The 13,705-nt window shown below is 46.4% G+C and overlaps 1 protein-coding gene across 7 annotated transcripts in view; it reads left to right on the top strand.

Annotated features, from left to right (window-relative positions):
- The window catches only part of Trim2 (tripartite motif containing 2), a 131,676-nt gene that overhangs the window by 109,642 nt on the left and 8,329 nt on the right, over positions 1 to 13,705 (top strand). For 6 of the 7 annotated variants that reach the window (XM_060378507.1, XM_060378501.1, XM_060378505.1 and 3 more), the window contains exons 7-10: positions 3,064 to 3,167; positions 3,505 to 3,672; positions 8,074 to 8,254; positions 9,273 to 9,343. In XM_060378507.1, coding sequence (XP_060234490.1) covers positions 3,064 to 3,167; positions 3,505 to 3,672; positions 8,074 to 8,254; positions 9,273 to 9,343 — 524 coding nt within the window. The remainder of the gene's footprint in view (positions 1 to 3,063; positions 3,168 to 3,504; positions 3,673 to 8,073; positions 8,255 to 9,272; positions 9,344 to 13,705) is intronic. The other variant, XM_060378502.1, reaches the window with a different exon arrangement.

Genomic DNA, 13,705 nt, shown 5'->3' with positions numbered 1-13,705 from the left:
TGCATCTGTGTGTGTGTGTCTGTATCTGTGTGTGTGTCTGCATCTGTGTGTGTGTGTCTGCATCTGTGTGTGTGTCTGCATCTGTGTGTGTGTGTCTGCATCTGTGTGTGTGTGTCTGCATCTGTGTGTGTGTGTCTGCATCTGTGTGTGTGTCTGCATCTGTGTGTGTGACTGCAGGTGTGCGTGTGAATGTCAGAGGACAACTCTCCCTCTCTCTCTCTCTCTCTCTCTCTCTCTCTCTCTTTCTCTCAATCTCTCTCTCTCTCTCTCTCTCTCTCTCTCTCTCTCTCTCTCCCCCTCCCTCCCTCGGATTCAGGGCAGGAGCTCAAGCTTGGACGTTCCTGAGTGGTAAAGACTTACCTGCTGAGTGGCCTCCCTGAGCCAGGCCCAGTTAGCGTGCAAGTGGTTTTCCTCCAACCTGTGGTTTTATGTACAAACGGAGCAGCAGATTCAGGCTGACTGCCTGAGAGCCAGGCTGCCTGCGTCTCGCCAGGGGCTTCCGGAAGCTCTTTCCAGCAGCGTGCTCTGTTCCACTGCGCTGGCGACCCAAGGGTGGCAGCTTCCAAGCCCCTGTCCTTCCTGGCAAAGGGATAGACTCTCCCTGCCCTGGATTCTGACTGCAGTAGCGTGGAGTCTGACTAAATGTCTTCCTGCCCTCAAATGCATTTGATTTCTGCTAACGCCCAGAACCAGGGCCTTATTTTTGTACAGCACAAAATGTGTTGGTGTTTTGGGCACCTGTGTTTTCCTTATTCCACATCACCTGTGTGGTCTTGAAAGCAAATGGGATCTTTTCCACGGGACAGTGTTGGCTTTCACTAGCACTGTTTTCTCCACTTCCTGCCACCCACTGAGCCTTCCAGAAACACAATAGCTTTGTCCTTCAAGGAACAGACAAAGGGTAAATGAAGGAGATCCGCAGGTGCTGATTGTCCCTGTCTGGACAGGAAGGACAGCAAATCAACATTTATCCACTCAGGTGTCTTGTGGCCCCCCTGTTCCCTGTGTTTCCCGTCAGCCTGTGGCTGTGGGGACATTACTAGTTCCACATATGCGATTCTACAGCGCTGGGTTTCCTTCAGGTCATTCTGTTACTGTTCTAATCCCAGGCATAAGGCTGTTTAAGGAAGTGTGTTTATTATTAGTGTGTGTGACACAGGCCACTGCCTCTCTGTGTGAAGGGCAGAGGAAAACGCATGTGTCTGTTCTCTTCTCCACCTTTTCAGGGTTCCAGAGGTTGAGTCCTGGCTTGTAGAATTGACCTTGCAGAAACACCTCATCCATGGGCTGCAGGACTCTTGCTTCAGATCGGTCCTGCTGCCCCCTTCTGATAATGTCAGACTTTTGTTTATCAGTCTTCAAACTTATTTATTTGTTTTGGGACAGGGACCATCTGTCTCAAGCCCTTTCCTTCTTCACCCCATGCTCTTGTGTGCTGGGATTATAGGTGTATTTTTGAAAAATCCGGAGTTTGGGTTTTTATTTTTCTTAGAAGCCCTGGGCTTACCAGCTTTAAAAAGATGTTCATAAAATGATCATTGTAGAATTCTTTCCTTTCCTGTCCTCAGTTTTGCTCTTCCCACGTGCAGTTGTTCAGACATCAGCAGGAAGAGGCCCCAAACAAGTCTTATCACTGTCTACCCCTTTAAAGGGCTAACCACTCCTTTCTTGTCTGTCTGCCCAGATACCGGCTCGCTTCTCTATCTTTTTATCTATTTTATTTGTCTGTTTATTTGTTGTGAGCCTGGAGCCCACAGTTGTTGTGCAGGGTGGCTTTGAACCTGCTGGCACTCCATTTGGGTACACCCTGCTCTCACACACCAGCTTAAAAACCTGTTTATCATTCTGCATCCATGCCTGTTGCAAGGGTCCCTTGGGTCAAGTGACACATTTGATGGATAGTAGTTTCCTTCGTGATGCAGGACCTGACCTTGGGGGATCTGAGGGGTTTTTGTTTGGTTGGCTGGTTGGGTTTCTCTGTGTATTTTTGTTTTATTTGTTTTTCTCTCTCATGCTTGGTGACATTAAACACAGATCACACAAGTAAACTTGAGAGGGCCCTGACTTTGGTACAATGATGGTCATTGGGATCTGGTGTAAACCAACTGACCGAAATTTTCCTGCGCAGCCCCAGCCAGTCAGCTGCGGGATTGTTCACTTCAGCCGACACCTGTCATCTGCGTTCCTCTGCTCTTTCCTCAAGCGCTGACCATATTGATGGCTAAAAATATTACATTTCTCTTTTAATATAAGTTATAGTTTTTTCTCACTAGGAATTAAAATTTAAGCTTCTTTCTAAGTCACTTTTAGGCAGTTTATCTGTTTCTATCCATTAATACTCAGAGTTCTATTGAAACAAGTTATTCAAATTTTTTTTTAAATAAAAAGAGAACTGTTAAATGCAGACGAAACAGTTTTACCTTCTTTCTTTCTAGTGGCCACGTTTGACAGATTTGACTAGGGAGACTAAGAGAAGGAGCAAACTCAAGTTAGTCTGGGACACACATAGGAGACCCTGTCAAAAAAACAAAAATGAAAAACTAAGCAAGGGTGCGGTGATCAGGAATTACAGAGCGCTTGCTCACAACATCCGTGGGGTTAGAGCCACTTGTGCTCTGAAAGCCTGGCGTCCAGGCTGCCCCGAGAGCTGTGCAGTAAGACTGAGATCCACACAAAGCCTAAATACACCCCTGTTTTGTTGTAGCTCAGGGGCTGGAATATTTTTATTATTTCTTTGTGAAGGCCAAATATATGTTAACTGTGCTAATACTGAGCTTCAGATTGCTGAAATAAAGTTAGCATTTGACTAAAAATGATTTTGTAAAGACTTTATTGATCTGAAAGGGAAGGCTAGTAGTCTCTAGGTTAAGTCATAGGGGAAGTCTCTCCCACCTCCCCATATATATCAATCAAAGGCAGCAGAGGCTGTGGATGTGGCTTGGTCACTCACACCTGGCTGAGGGGAAGGACAATGCTCTCAGGCCACTTACGGAAGCCTGAATTGTCTGCTCACTAACCTCACGCTCTACAGCTTACTTTCTCCGCTTTCTCACTTACTGTTAGGTACCAAAGGAAGAAACAAAGGCGAGTTCACGAACCTGCAGGGTGTCGCTGCCTCTACGACTGGAAAGATATTAATTGCAGACAGTAACAACCAGTGTGTACAGGTACAGCCCTGCGTGTTCCCTTGGCTGTTTGTGCTGCCCAGAGGTAGGTGTGCGAGTCTCTAGGTTAGATTCAAGGGAATGGTGTGGAGAGGAAACAAGATTTACATGCAGAGTTTCCCTTTGTGTGTGTGTGTGTGTCTGAGTGTGAGTGTGTGAGTGTGTGTGTGTGTGTGTGTGTCTGAGTGTGTGTGTGTGTGTGTGTGTGTGTGTTGGGGGAGGGGCTTTTTGAAGCAGCTTCGGCTTCTTCTGATCTGTGGTGCATTTGACAGATGCCTTTTCCTGCCGCAGTGATTTCTGTGCTCGTTCAGACTGTAACGGAGGTAAATTCCTTGTACAGATATTTTCCAATGACGGCCAGTTCAAGAGTCGCTTCGGCATCCGAGGGCGGTCCCCCGGGCAGCTGCAGCGGCCCACGGGGGTGGCGGTGCACCCCAGTGGGGACATCATCATCGCAGACTACGATAACAAGTGGGTTAGCATTTTCTCCAGCGACGGCAAGTTCAAGGTGAGAGCGGCCACTGCGGAATACAAACAAGAAGCCTGACGCTAACCTAGGTTCTTCTTGGTTTAAGCCAAGCCAGGATTCCATAATTCTTTGTATAGAGTCGTCAATCTCGGTTTTATTAAATGAGAGTGAGTAACTGTGATAATTTTATAAACTTGTTTTCTCTCTCTCACCCCCACACATGTACACATTCATATATTCACATATGTGCATACACACATTTTCATGCATGCATATACACACATGCATGTAGATGCTCATTCACGCATACATGCATACACACACCCACATGTACTCCAAAGCTGATTTATTAGTTTTATAAAGCAATAGATTTATAAAGCAATCGTTGCTTGTTTGCTTTAAAGAATCATGTTTGTTGGAAAACTATTGGTTACCTCAACTGGAGTTAAAAAAAAAAAAAGCCTCCTGAAAAGGGTCATAAAGAGGCAGTTTGTGATCTCCAAATTAATTTCCAGGCTGTCACAAAATACCTTCTACTTTCTCAGGCCTGTGGTAGAAAACAAGGGAGAAACAACATTATAATGCACATTTTTTACCTGTAAAACCTACACAGGCACATTGAGGAAAAAAGCCCAATACTCAAGAGATGTCAGGCATAGCTGGGCAGTGGTGGTGCACGCCTGTAATCCCAGCACTGGGGAGGCAGAGGCCGACGGATCTCTGTGGGTTCGAGGCCAGCCTGGTCTACAAAGTGAGTCCAGGCCAGCCAGGGGTACACAGAAAAATCTGTTTTGAAAATTAAATAAGAATAAATTTTAAAAATATAAAGAAGGAAATGTCAGTCGTAAACTATTTGCTGAAACTGAGAACACAACATTAAAGAATGCCACATGGAGCTAAGAAGGAAAAGGACAGTGGGGACTGAACTGAGAGGGCTGAAGCCAGTTCTTCAACACTTTGGGTTGTCACAGTCACTCGTGAGATTTGCAAGATGGCATTTAGAGATAAGTTACAGGTTTTTCACTCTCGTGGAGCCCTCGTTCTGAGCGAGGCAAGGCCTTTTCGGTCTAAGGAGGTAAAGAAAGGAGGTGAAGGCAGTCCACCAACACTGGGGGTCTTCAGTAGCCCCTGGACCTTTTGTGCCGCTGCAGACCTGGCCGCCGCACACAGTGGCCATCGGCACGGAAAACTCTTGCCTTCCGTATCTTCCAACACCCAAGTAGGACAACTCTGGTAAGAGTGTGGAGAGGACTGTTTGCTGCCCTCTCGGAAGTCCCCGAGTTTGTAGAAAACCCACCTCTTCTAGTTTCAGACTCTAGGAAAATAATTGTTGAACACTACAGTAGCTTTTGCATGCTGGGCAAGAGTTTGCTAGCTAAGCGGGAAGGGCTCCCTGATTGAGCCCTTCTATGCTCGTGACTTGGTAATTCAATACCTTATAATAAATATTTAGAAGAACCGAAGTCCTAACATTGGCCAGCGAATGCAATGCACACTGTAGAGCACTCCTGCCCTCTAGTGGACAGTGCAGGGTATTGACCATTGCAGAAGAATCCCTAGGACAGATGTTGGTTAGAAGCCATTAAAGTGAAAGGATAGCGCTAGCACGTGGAAACATTTGCGCACTGTAAAAAGTTCCCCCAGGTGTGCAGGCTACAACTCGGTGCCACGAGATTATTGCTTTTGCTTCTTTAATGGCACAGTGAACTCAACAGTGAACTGATTTTACTGTCATTATAGCTCAGTCTTCATATTTATTCCCAATTATCCAGCTGTGCAACATCTCGTTACCTTTTTTATAGACATCTGTTTTGTAGGCTAATATTTATCCTTCTCTGCCTCCTTCTATATTTTTCCTTTCACTTTCCTTCATGGCATATCTCCCAGGCCTGCTGAGAGCCTTATGTAGTCAGAATATATATATTATATATAACATATTCTATATATTTGTGGCATATATCACTAATATGGTGACCTTTATGGCCACTGTATTCTAATATATCTCAACTTTTCCCTCTTCAACTTGTGAGCCATCCGTCGAGTTAAATGCTCCCATTTCACGGTTCTTACACCTCTAAGACAGCAGGGGAACAGCGAAGCGTGGCTTCTTATTTCACCTGAAGAGTTCGGTGCAGGAACGGGAGCAGCTGTGGGAGGCAGAGGAACAGGACGGTCGGTCTCAGCTTTGCGTTGTGCTTTGTGGCTCTGCCCAGCTGGCATCCCAGGCTGGCACTAGGATGGCCTTCTAGGCAGGGATCCACCTGGTATTGTATGGTTGAGTCGTTCTACGCCAGCCACTACTGTTGTCATAACGTTAGGTAGCAGTGGGATCGGGCAGAAGCAAGCAGAGGGCCTGCCCCTTGATCTCTGCCTCTTTGATCCTGGGGCTTTTTTGAAGCATCAGAATCAGACTTACACAAGGGACTCCCAGCCTAAGACAAGACATTTCCTTTCAAGGTAATTGCGTCTCTCTGCTCTAAGACCCCTGAGTCTTCATGATTTGTAAACTTAGAAAAATAGTCACATGAGAAGTCCTACTCACAGAAAGCTCCGCCACTGTATTAGGAAATTAAGGGTACATATGGAGGAGGCCGGAGAAACGGCTCAGCGGGTGGAGCAATTGCAGAGGCGGTTCAGCAGATGAAGCGTTTGCTGTTCTTGAGACCCCAGCGCCCGCATGGTGGCTCACAACCATTTGTAACTCCAGCTCCAGGGGATCTGATGCCTTCTGACCTCTGGGGTCACGAAACACACACAGACATACATGTAGGCAAAAGACTCATACACATAATGTGAAATAAATAAATCTAAAAAAACCGAAAGTGTTCATCTTTTGCTCACAGATTTCCATCAGCCAGTGCTAGCATGGGAGAGAGGGCTGTGCTTCAGGGCTTATGAAACGGAACTGGTGGGGTTAGTTTTTAATGTGAAAGATAACACAAACAGGCTTTAAAAATGTGTGCACAAAAAAGTATAACCTAAAAAGTAAGGGTTCCTCTTGCCACCACTGACCCCGCCTTCTAGACTACAGACTCTGCAGTTGGACTTTTCCTCCCAGAGGTTCGGTCTCCATGTGGGGTACTTCCAGGACCCATGGACACCAAGACCCAATATTTTTCAGGTTCTTAAAATGATAGTTTGCATATCGCCATATACACCTTTATATTTTGAATCTATAAGATTCTTTATACCTAATACCATCCAAATGCCTTGTAGATATTTGTTGTGTTGTGTTGTTTAGAGAATAGTGAAAAGAAAGTCTTCATGTGTCAGTAGAGACTTTGATATGAGGTTGACTGAATCTGTAAATGCAGAACTAAAGCATACATGAACATATGGTTAATAAAAATTGAATGTTTTGCCCTCCCTGTGGAAATGAGAGGAGTTAGCCATGAACTGGAAGCTGGGAAGACGGCTCAGTCTCTAAGGTGCGGTAGAAGCATGAGGACCTGAGTTTGATCCCTGTGACACGTGTTTAAAAGATGTCAGCATGATAATGCATGCTGGAGAGGCTAAGGAGGGCAGCTCTCAGGGGGTCCTGGACCAGCCGGCCAGCATAGGGGGCAAGCTCAAAGCCAGACACAGGCTCTGTCTCAAATCCCTTAGTGAAGAGCACCCAAAGTTGACTCCTGGCCTCTCCATACATGTATCACAGATAGACATGTACCCCCCACATACATACATGCATGCACACATACATACACACACACCACACACACAAATGGTAACCAGGATCAGGTTAGCTCTTAAGTAATTCTAGACTCTGGTTTTTTAATGAAATAAACAAATGTTAGCTGAGCACCACTTACAAAGCGGGAAGTGAGGTAGGCTTTGAGTCCAGGACAGTGGAGGGATGCTACTTCTAACCATGCAGAACTTAATTCCAGTAACTTTTAATGGCACGTGTCTGAGGTTTTAGTGCTGAGTGTGAAATATAGCCGCAATCGTGATGGCTTCCCCTTCGTGACTGCTTGCTATTATTTTGCTTACACTAAAACTGACATTATTTTATTCCTAAAATAACGTTGACTATCATTATATTATATATTATTGCTTTAAAAGGTTTTAGGAAAAAATAAGGAATCCTAAGGGTAAAGGAAGGGAGTGATCCTGTCTGTGCAGCTTCACATGTGCTCAAAGCACGTGACAGGAGTGAAATGTCTTTCTCCAGCGCTGTGGCTTTTCATCAAGTCCATTCAGAAGGGCTCTGTGGCCCAAGTTTCAGGGCAGATGTCTTAAAACTGAGGCTTTTCTACAGATGCCGCTAGCACATGCTGACTGTGGCAGAGCCAGTTTCCTGGGATAGACACGGCTGTCCCACGTGGCACTCGGAACATTCGAGCAGACGCTCCCCTGAGACGGCCGACTGGTTTCAGGTTGGCCCCTGCCACGCTTTGAACTCCAGTGTGCATACTCAGTTTCCATGTGTGTCTCTAACAGACAAAAATCGGATCGGGAAAACTGATGGGGCCCAAAGGAGTTTCTGTGGACCGCAACGGCCACATTATTGTGGTGGACAACAAGGCGTGCTGCGTGTTCATCTTCCAGCCCAACGGGAAAATAGTCACCAGGTTTGGTAGCCGAGGAAACGGGGACAGGCAGTTTGCAGGTACACTTGACGGTAATATGTAAGCCCCCTTTTTATGCTTGTTCTGCTCACACTTGCATGATGTTTGAGCATGTTGAAGGTGCCCCCACCCCCACCCCCGTCCCCAGTGTGTGTGCTGGCTGTGGGGGAAGAGCGGGGGCGGAGCCTAAGCAGAAACAAAGTGGACGCGTCTCAGCTGTGGTGAGGAGGCTCAGTCGACAATGTGGCAGCAGATACTGGATTTTCAAACATTTGTATTAAGTGAAATAATACATTTTAAAATAAAAATTAAAAAAAAACCCACACGTGTTTGAAGAACAGTGACTGTTTCAATCATTCAAACTTCCATGGCTGCAGTTCTTTTTAGCAAGCCTTTGTATGGGTTTTACTCTCACTTACTGCAAGAGAGGTGGAGGGTAGAGCATTTGCCAAGAGCAGCGAAGGCAGTCTCTTCTTTCCCATTGCAGCCACAAGCTTGTTTGGATGTACCCATCTGCAGGAAAAGCCTGAGCACCGTCTACCGATTTTCCTCTCAGAGGATGCTTGCGGGATTTAGCGCTAGCTGGCTTCGTGTTTCTCCGTGCTCATTCTCTCGTCTGTCTGGCCACATTCTCAACAGTCACTCAATATTATAAAGTGTGGATTTTCCGCCCTTTTTTTTTTTTTTTTTTTTTTTTCAGAAGAAAAATTATATTTTGGAGCCTCTTTCCCAGGGCTGAATGGCTGTGGTAGACTTTGTGGGACGCCCTCACCTGCCTGCTTGGCAAAAACCATCAGGTGGTGAGAGGTGGTGAGCGTAGCTTACGGAGGGCTGTACGGAGAGGGGTCAGTGGTACTCCCTGCTCATCCCACCTCCTTGGGGCTGCCACTCTTAGGTGCTTGGTGGGAGAGGCCCCGGGCAGACGGTCACAGGCTGAGGAACAAGCAGGACCCGGCTTGGCAGGAGTGACTGGGGCTCTGGGCCTTTGCCCTTTAGTCAATGTGCTAACCGTGTCCTGTGTGGCAGCGACTGCTGACGGAGCGCTCATGTGTTTCCCCCATTTTATTGCAGGTCCCCATTTTGCAGCTGTAAATAGCAATAATGAGATCATCGTTACAGATTTCCATAATCATTCCGTCAAGGTACTATTAGCACTCCCACCGTTGTTAACTCTGAGCTGCTTTTACAGAGAAACTGCAGTAATTGAAGTAGTTGAAGATAATGTACAGACACTCAGAGCTGAACGGAGTAAGCCCATGGGGTCTCTGCGCTTAAACATGAAGGCTGTAGCATCGGCTTGCATACTTGTGGATAAATGATGGCGGCCATCTATTTCTTAGTTGGAAACTGGGATTAATGGGTGTGATTTAAAAATTGTGTGAAATAGTTGCTTGGACACAGAGACAGAGCTTTCTGGAGCTTACCTGCTACTTTCGTTCACTGCTAGTCAACAAACCAAAACTTCACTGGTTAGCTCTTCTGCCGCATAAGGCCTTTAAAAATGAGGCAGTGGAAGTCTGCTACAGCGACTTCCTTAATCCCAGCATCCAGGAGGCAGAGGCAGGGAGATCTGAGTTCGAGGCCATCCTGGTCTAGTATGAGTTCCAGGACAGCCAGGGCTGCACAGAGAAACCCTGTCTCAGATAGACAGATAGATAGAGAGATAGATAGATAGATAGATAGATAGATAGATAGATAGATAGATAGATAGATGATAGATAGAGAGATAGATAGATAGATGATAGATAGAGAGATAGATAGATAGAGAGATAGATAGATAGATAGAGATAGATAGAGAGAGAGAGAGAGAGAGAGAGAGACAGACAGACAGACAGACAGACAGACAGACAACTCTCCTTAGCGGTCTTACTATGGGAAAGCCGCGACACACGGGGACCCACCACGTTTAGGAGTTGTGGGTAGCCTCTCCAGGAGTGACGCATGTCCCATGCAAGGTATGCAGGTCAGCACGTCAGCACACTGGCAAGCATTTGATCTTAAGGTTGCATTTGTTTCTAGGGTTGGGCTGAAGGCTGAGCCCTCACACAGTCAAGACCCTGGGTTCAATTCCAAGAGCAGGTGAGGGAGGGTTAAAAAAAGAAACAAAAAAAATTTTGTATAATTATCAGCTTTCTGTTTATATCAAATAAGAGTGATTAGCATGATAAAGGTGAGCCACACCTTATGTTTATTTAAGTTTTCAACATGTGGTGAGCAAACAGCTAAAGTTTATGCCTTGAGCAACCAGCTTAATGAGGACTCATTGATGTCAGTAACTGGCTAGGCAGGTGAGGGGCAGGACTTTCCATCCATCGGTTCTCTCACTCCTAGGCCTTTCTCTGCTTCATTCCTCACACTATCATCTTCAGCTGAGTAAACAGAAAGACTTTGAGCTTTCATTCATTCATTCATTCATTCATTTTGGTTTTTTTGAGACAGGGTTTCCCTGTGTAGACTTGGTTGTCCTGGACTTTGTAGACCAGGCTGGCCTTAAACTCACACCTGTCTCTGCTTCCCCAAGGGCTGGGATCACAGGCGTGCACCACTGTGCTGGTGGTTTTGAGCTTTTTGAGGGTAGCCAAATCCTCCGCCAAAAGTAGAAAATTATGGGCGGTGATGCTGGGGAGGGTGAGGGGAAGGGAAGCAGGGTTGCTCTTCTGCCGCTGCTCCCTGAGGCGTGGCTGTTGCCATGGCTTAGTGGCAGAGAACCAGCAGCTTCAGTCTCACACAGCTGCATTCTCTGTGGGCAACCTCCACTAAGGTGTCTCAGTGAACGGAAAGGGGTGATGGGGAACGTTTCTCTGAATGGGTGCATAGAGAGGGAACTGGAGAGCAAAGAGGCGGCAGGAAGGCTGTGGTTACATTTTCCCCTTCACTGAATACATGGAAGGCCCCTTCACCACAGGGCTTTCAGCAAGAGGGAAACCCAGCTAGATCCCAGCAGCAGGAGGCCAGCACACCCGCTCACCACTGACTCTTTTGAATTGCTCTCTCTTTCTGTGTTAAGCCCCACAGTGGTCTCAAAGCTTTACCTGTCCACTGCTGCAGAGTGTAAACCAGCCAGTATCAGTGTGTGGAAGGACTCCCAGTTCCCGCCCCTGACTGCCTCTCTAGAGAGAAATCAGGCCTGTTAGGCAGATAGCAGCGTGTGAGCTGCGCAGAAATGGCAACGGAAGTGCGTATGTTTCCAGAAGGAGGAGCGGGCTTCCCGAGGGCTAAGGATGCAGCTCCGTGATACAGCGTGTGCTAGCATATTCCAGGGGCACCGTCCAGTCTCCCACACCGGGGCAGAGGAACCATAATTACAACAGTTGGGGAAGACTTTGACGTGGGTGTGAGAGTCAGCCTGAGCAGGGTTTTGAAATCAGGAGAGGTTTAGTGCCAACAGCAGCAAAGAACAACTTCACACCCCCAAAAGCAAAGCGATAAAAATTACTCCAGCTCTTAGAGTGCGTCCATCTGAGAAATGGACGAGCAGTTAAGTGACGTTAGGTGGGATGCAGAGACCAGAATGTTCCTAATCATTAAAGCTCTAGCAGTGATGGTTTCGGGATCTAGATATGATATTATTTCAATTACGCTCACTTCGCAGCTTAAAGAAATCACAGCATTTGCTTTATCTTTTTCTCTCTGACAGCTACTGCATGGGCTGTGTGGGATTTGCTTTTCCATGTTACAGCAGTAGCTCCCAATTCAGGTGATTTCTGGCTTGTAAACTGTAGAGCAGAGTTAATAAGTAGCCTACTCCAGTGTTCCTTTTTAAACTGCCTGCCCTACAGTGTTGCTGGGGCATATGTTCTAAGGCCCCTCGTGGATACCAAGTCACAAGTGGTCCAGGACTCTACAGACACTGTTTTTCCCTGTGCGTACATACTTAGGATACAGTTTAATTTGCAAATACCGTACGGGAAGTACTTATGTCAGCTTTCTGTTGCTGTGATAAAATGTCTGAAATCTACAAATTCAAGAAGCAAAGCTGTATTTTGCTTCATGGTCTCAGAGTTTCAGTCACAGTCTCTGCTAGAGACTAAGAGAGAGAGAAGCAGAGGCAGAGCCTGGGGCTAGTTACCGCCTCCAAGAGCGCGCAGGTGACCTGCCTCCTCTAGATAGGCCAGAGCACACTGCCAGTCTCTGCTGCCTCCTGCCTCCGGCATTCAGGGATGACGTGCCAGTAAATCAGGCCCTCCATGAGTTCAGAGCCTTGGGATCCACTCCCTCCTAGGAACTCCTCCACCCGAACATTCCTGCCTCTGGGGACCGGAGTTTAGCATGTGAACCCCTGAAGACACGTGTCAGACCCGAAGCACAGCAGCAGTTAGCGTGGTGCTGAACTACAAAGCAGAGTATTTGGGACGGCACCCCCCTGTAGGTGTTCTTGGAGACTGGGACTTACTGCTGAAACTGCAGGGAACAAGGCTGAGGGAGCACTGCGGTGAGCAGAGAGGCTGCTTTTTTTTTTTTTTTAAACTCACAAGACAACTGAGTGAGGTGGGCTCCATGTGTGTGCCTGTCATTTCCAGCACTTAAAAGGCAAAGGCAGAGGTGTTGGCCAGAGCAGGATATCAGGAAATCAAAGCTAGCCTGGGCTACATATTGAGACCCTGTCTTCAATGAACATCAAAGAAAAAAAAAAAGTCAAACAAATAACAAAAATAAAGCAAAGTCTGCAGCTTTTAATTCTGATACAAAGCAGATGTCCTTAATGATAAGAGAATATACTGGCTTAACAAAATAAGCAAGGACCACCAAAGGATCATGTGTAGGAATTAATAAAGAAAGGAGCATAGAGCAACAGTGTCCTCACCATCCGAACACATGCTCATTGGTATTTAAAGCTATATATACGTGACTAAGAATTCAGGAAGCCTTTTAAATACGTCCTCTTTTTCCTACCCCTTCTCTCTTTTTCTTCCCCACCCTCCCCTTCCCCTCTCTTTTCTTTCCATCTTTTCTCTTTTCTTATTGCTGAAGATAAACTCAGGTTTTCATACATGCTGGGCAGGTGCTGTGCCACTTAGCTGCAGCTGCTGCGTACCCAGCCTGCACTGGGGCATTTGTAACCTAGCGTATCAGCAAGAACTGCCTGTGCTTGTTGCTGAGGAGCCAAAGAGGTCTCAAAGGTCCTGAGGGCACCCTCAAACCAGATCTGTGCCCAAAGCTGTGACCCCTCCGAGGTCCACATGTGAACAACCTTTAAAGTTGCCCTGACTGGAACACTACTTGATTTGTTACTTAACATTTCCATACATCCACACATCATCATAATGGACGTATAAAATAACATCCCTGGAACATTCCAGAGCCAGGACATATCATCTGAAGCAGCAAGATAAAATTGTTCACTATAGTGTTTTCATTAAACTCATTAAATGATGTCATTAATTAATGTTGTCATTAAAATTTTCACTTCAAAACCTGGGCCTCAGCAGTTAAGAGCACTGGCTGCTCTTCCAAAGGACCTGGATTCAATTCCCAGTACCCACATGGCAGCTCTGTTTTTGCCT

Source organism: Meriones unguiculatus, chromosome 2 (genome assembly GCF_030254825.1).
Source record: "Meriones unguiculatus strain TT.TT164.6M chromosome 2, Bangor_MerUng_6.1, whole genome shotgun sequence".
Classification (NCBI taxonomy): domain Eukaryota; kingdom Metazoa; phylum Chordata; class Mammalia; order Rodentia; family Muridae; genus Meriones; species Meriones unguiculatus.
Note: the sequence above shows the minus strand (reverse complement) of the source record. Positions and strands in the feature narration are given on the sequence as shown.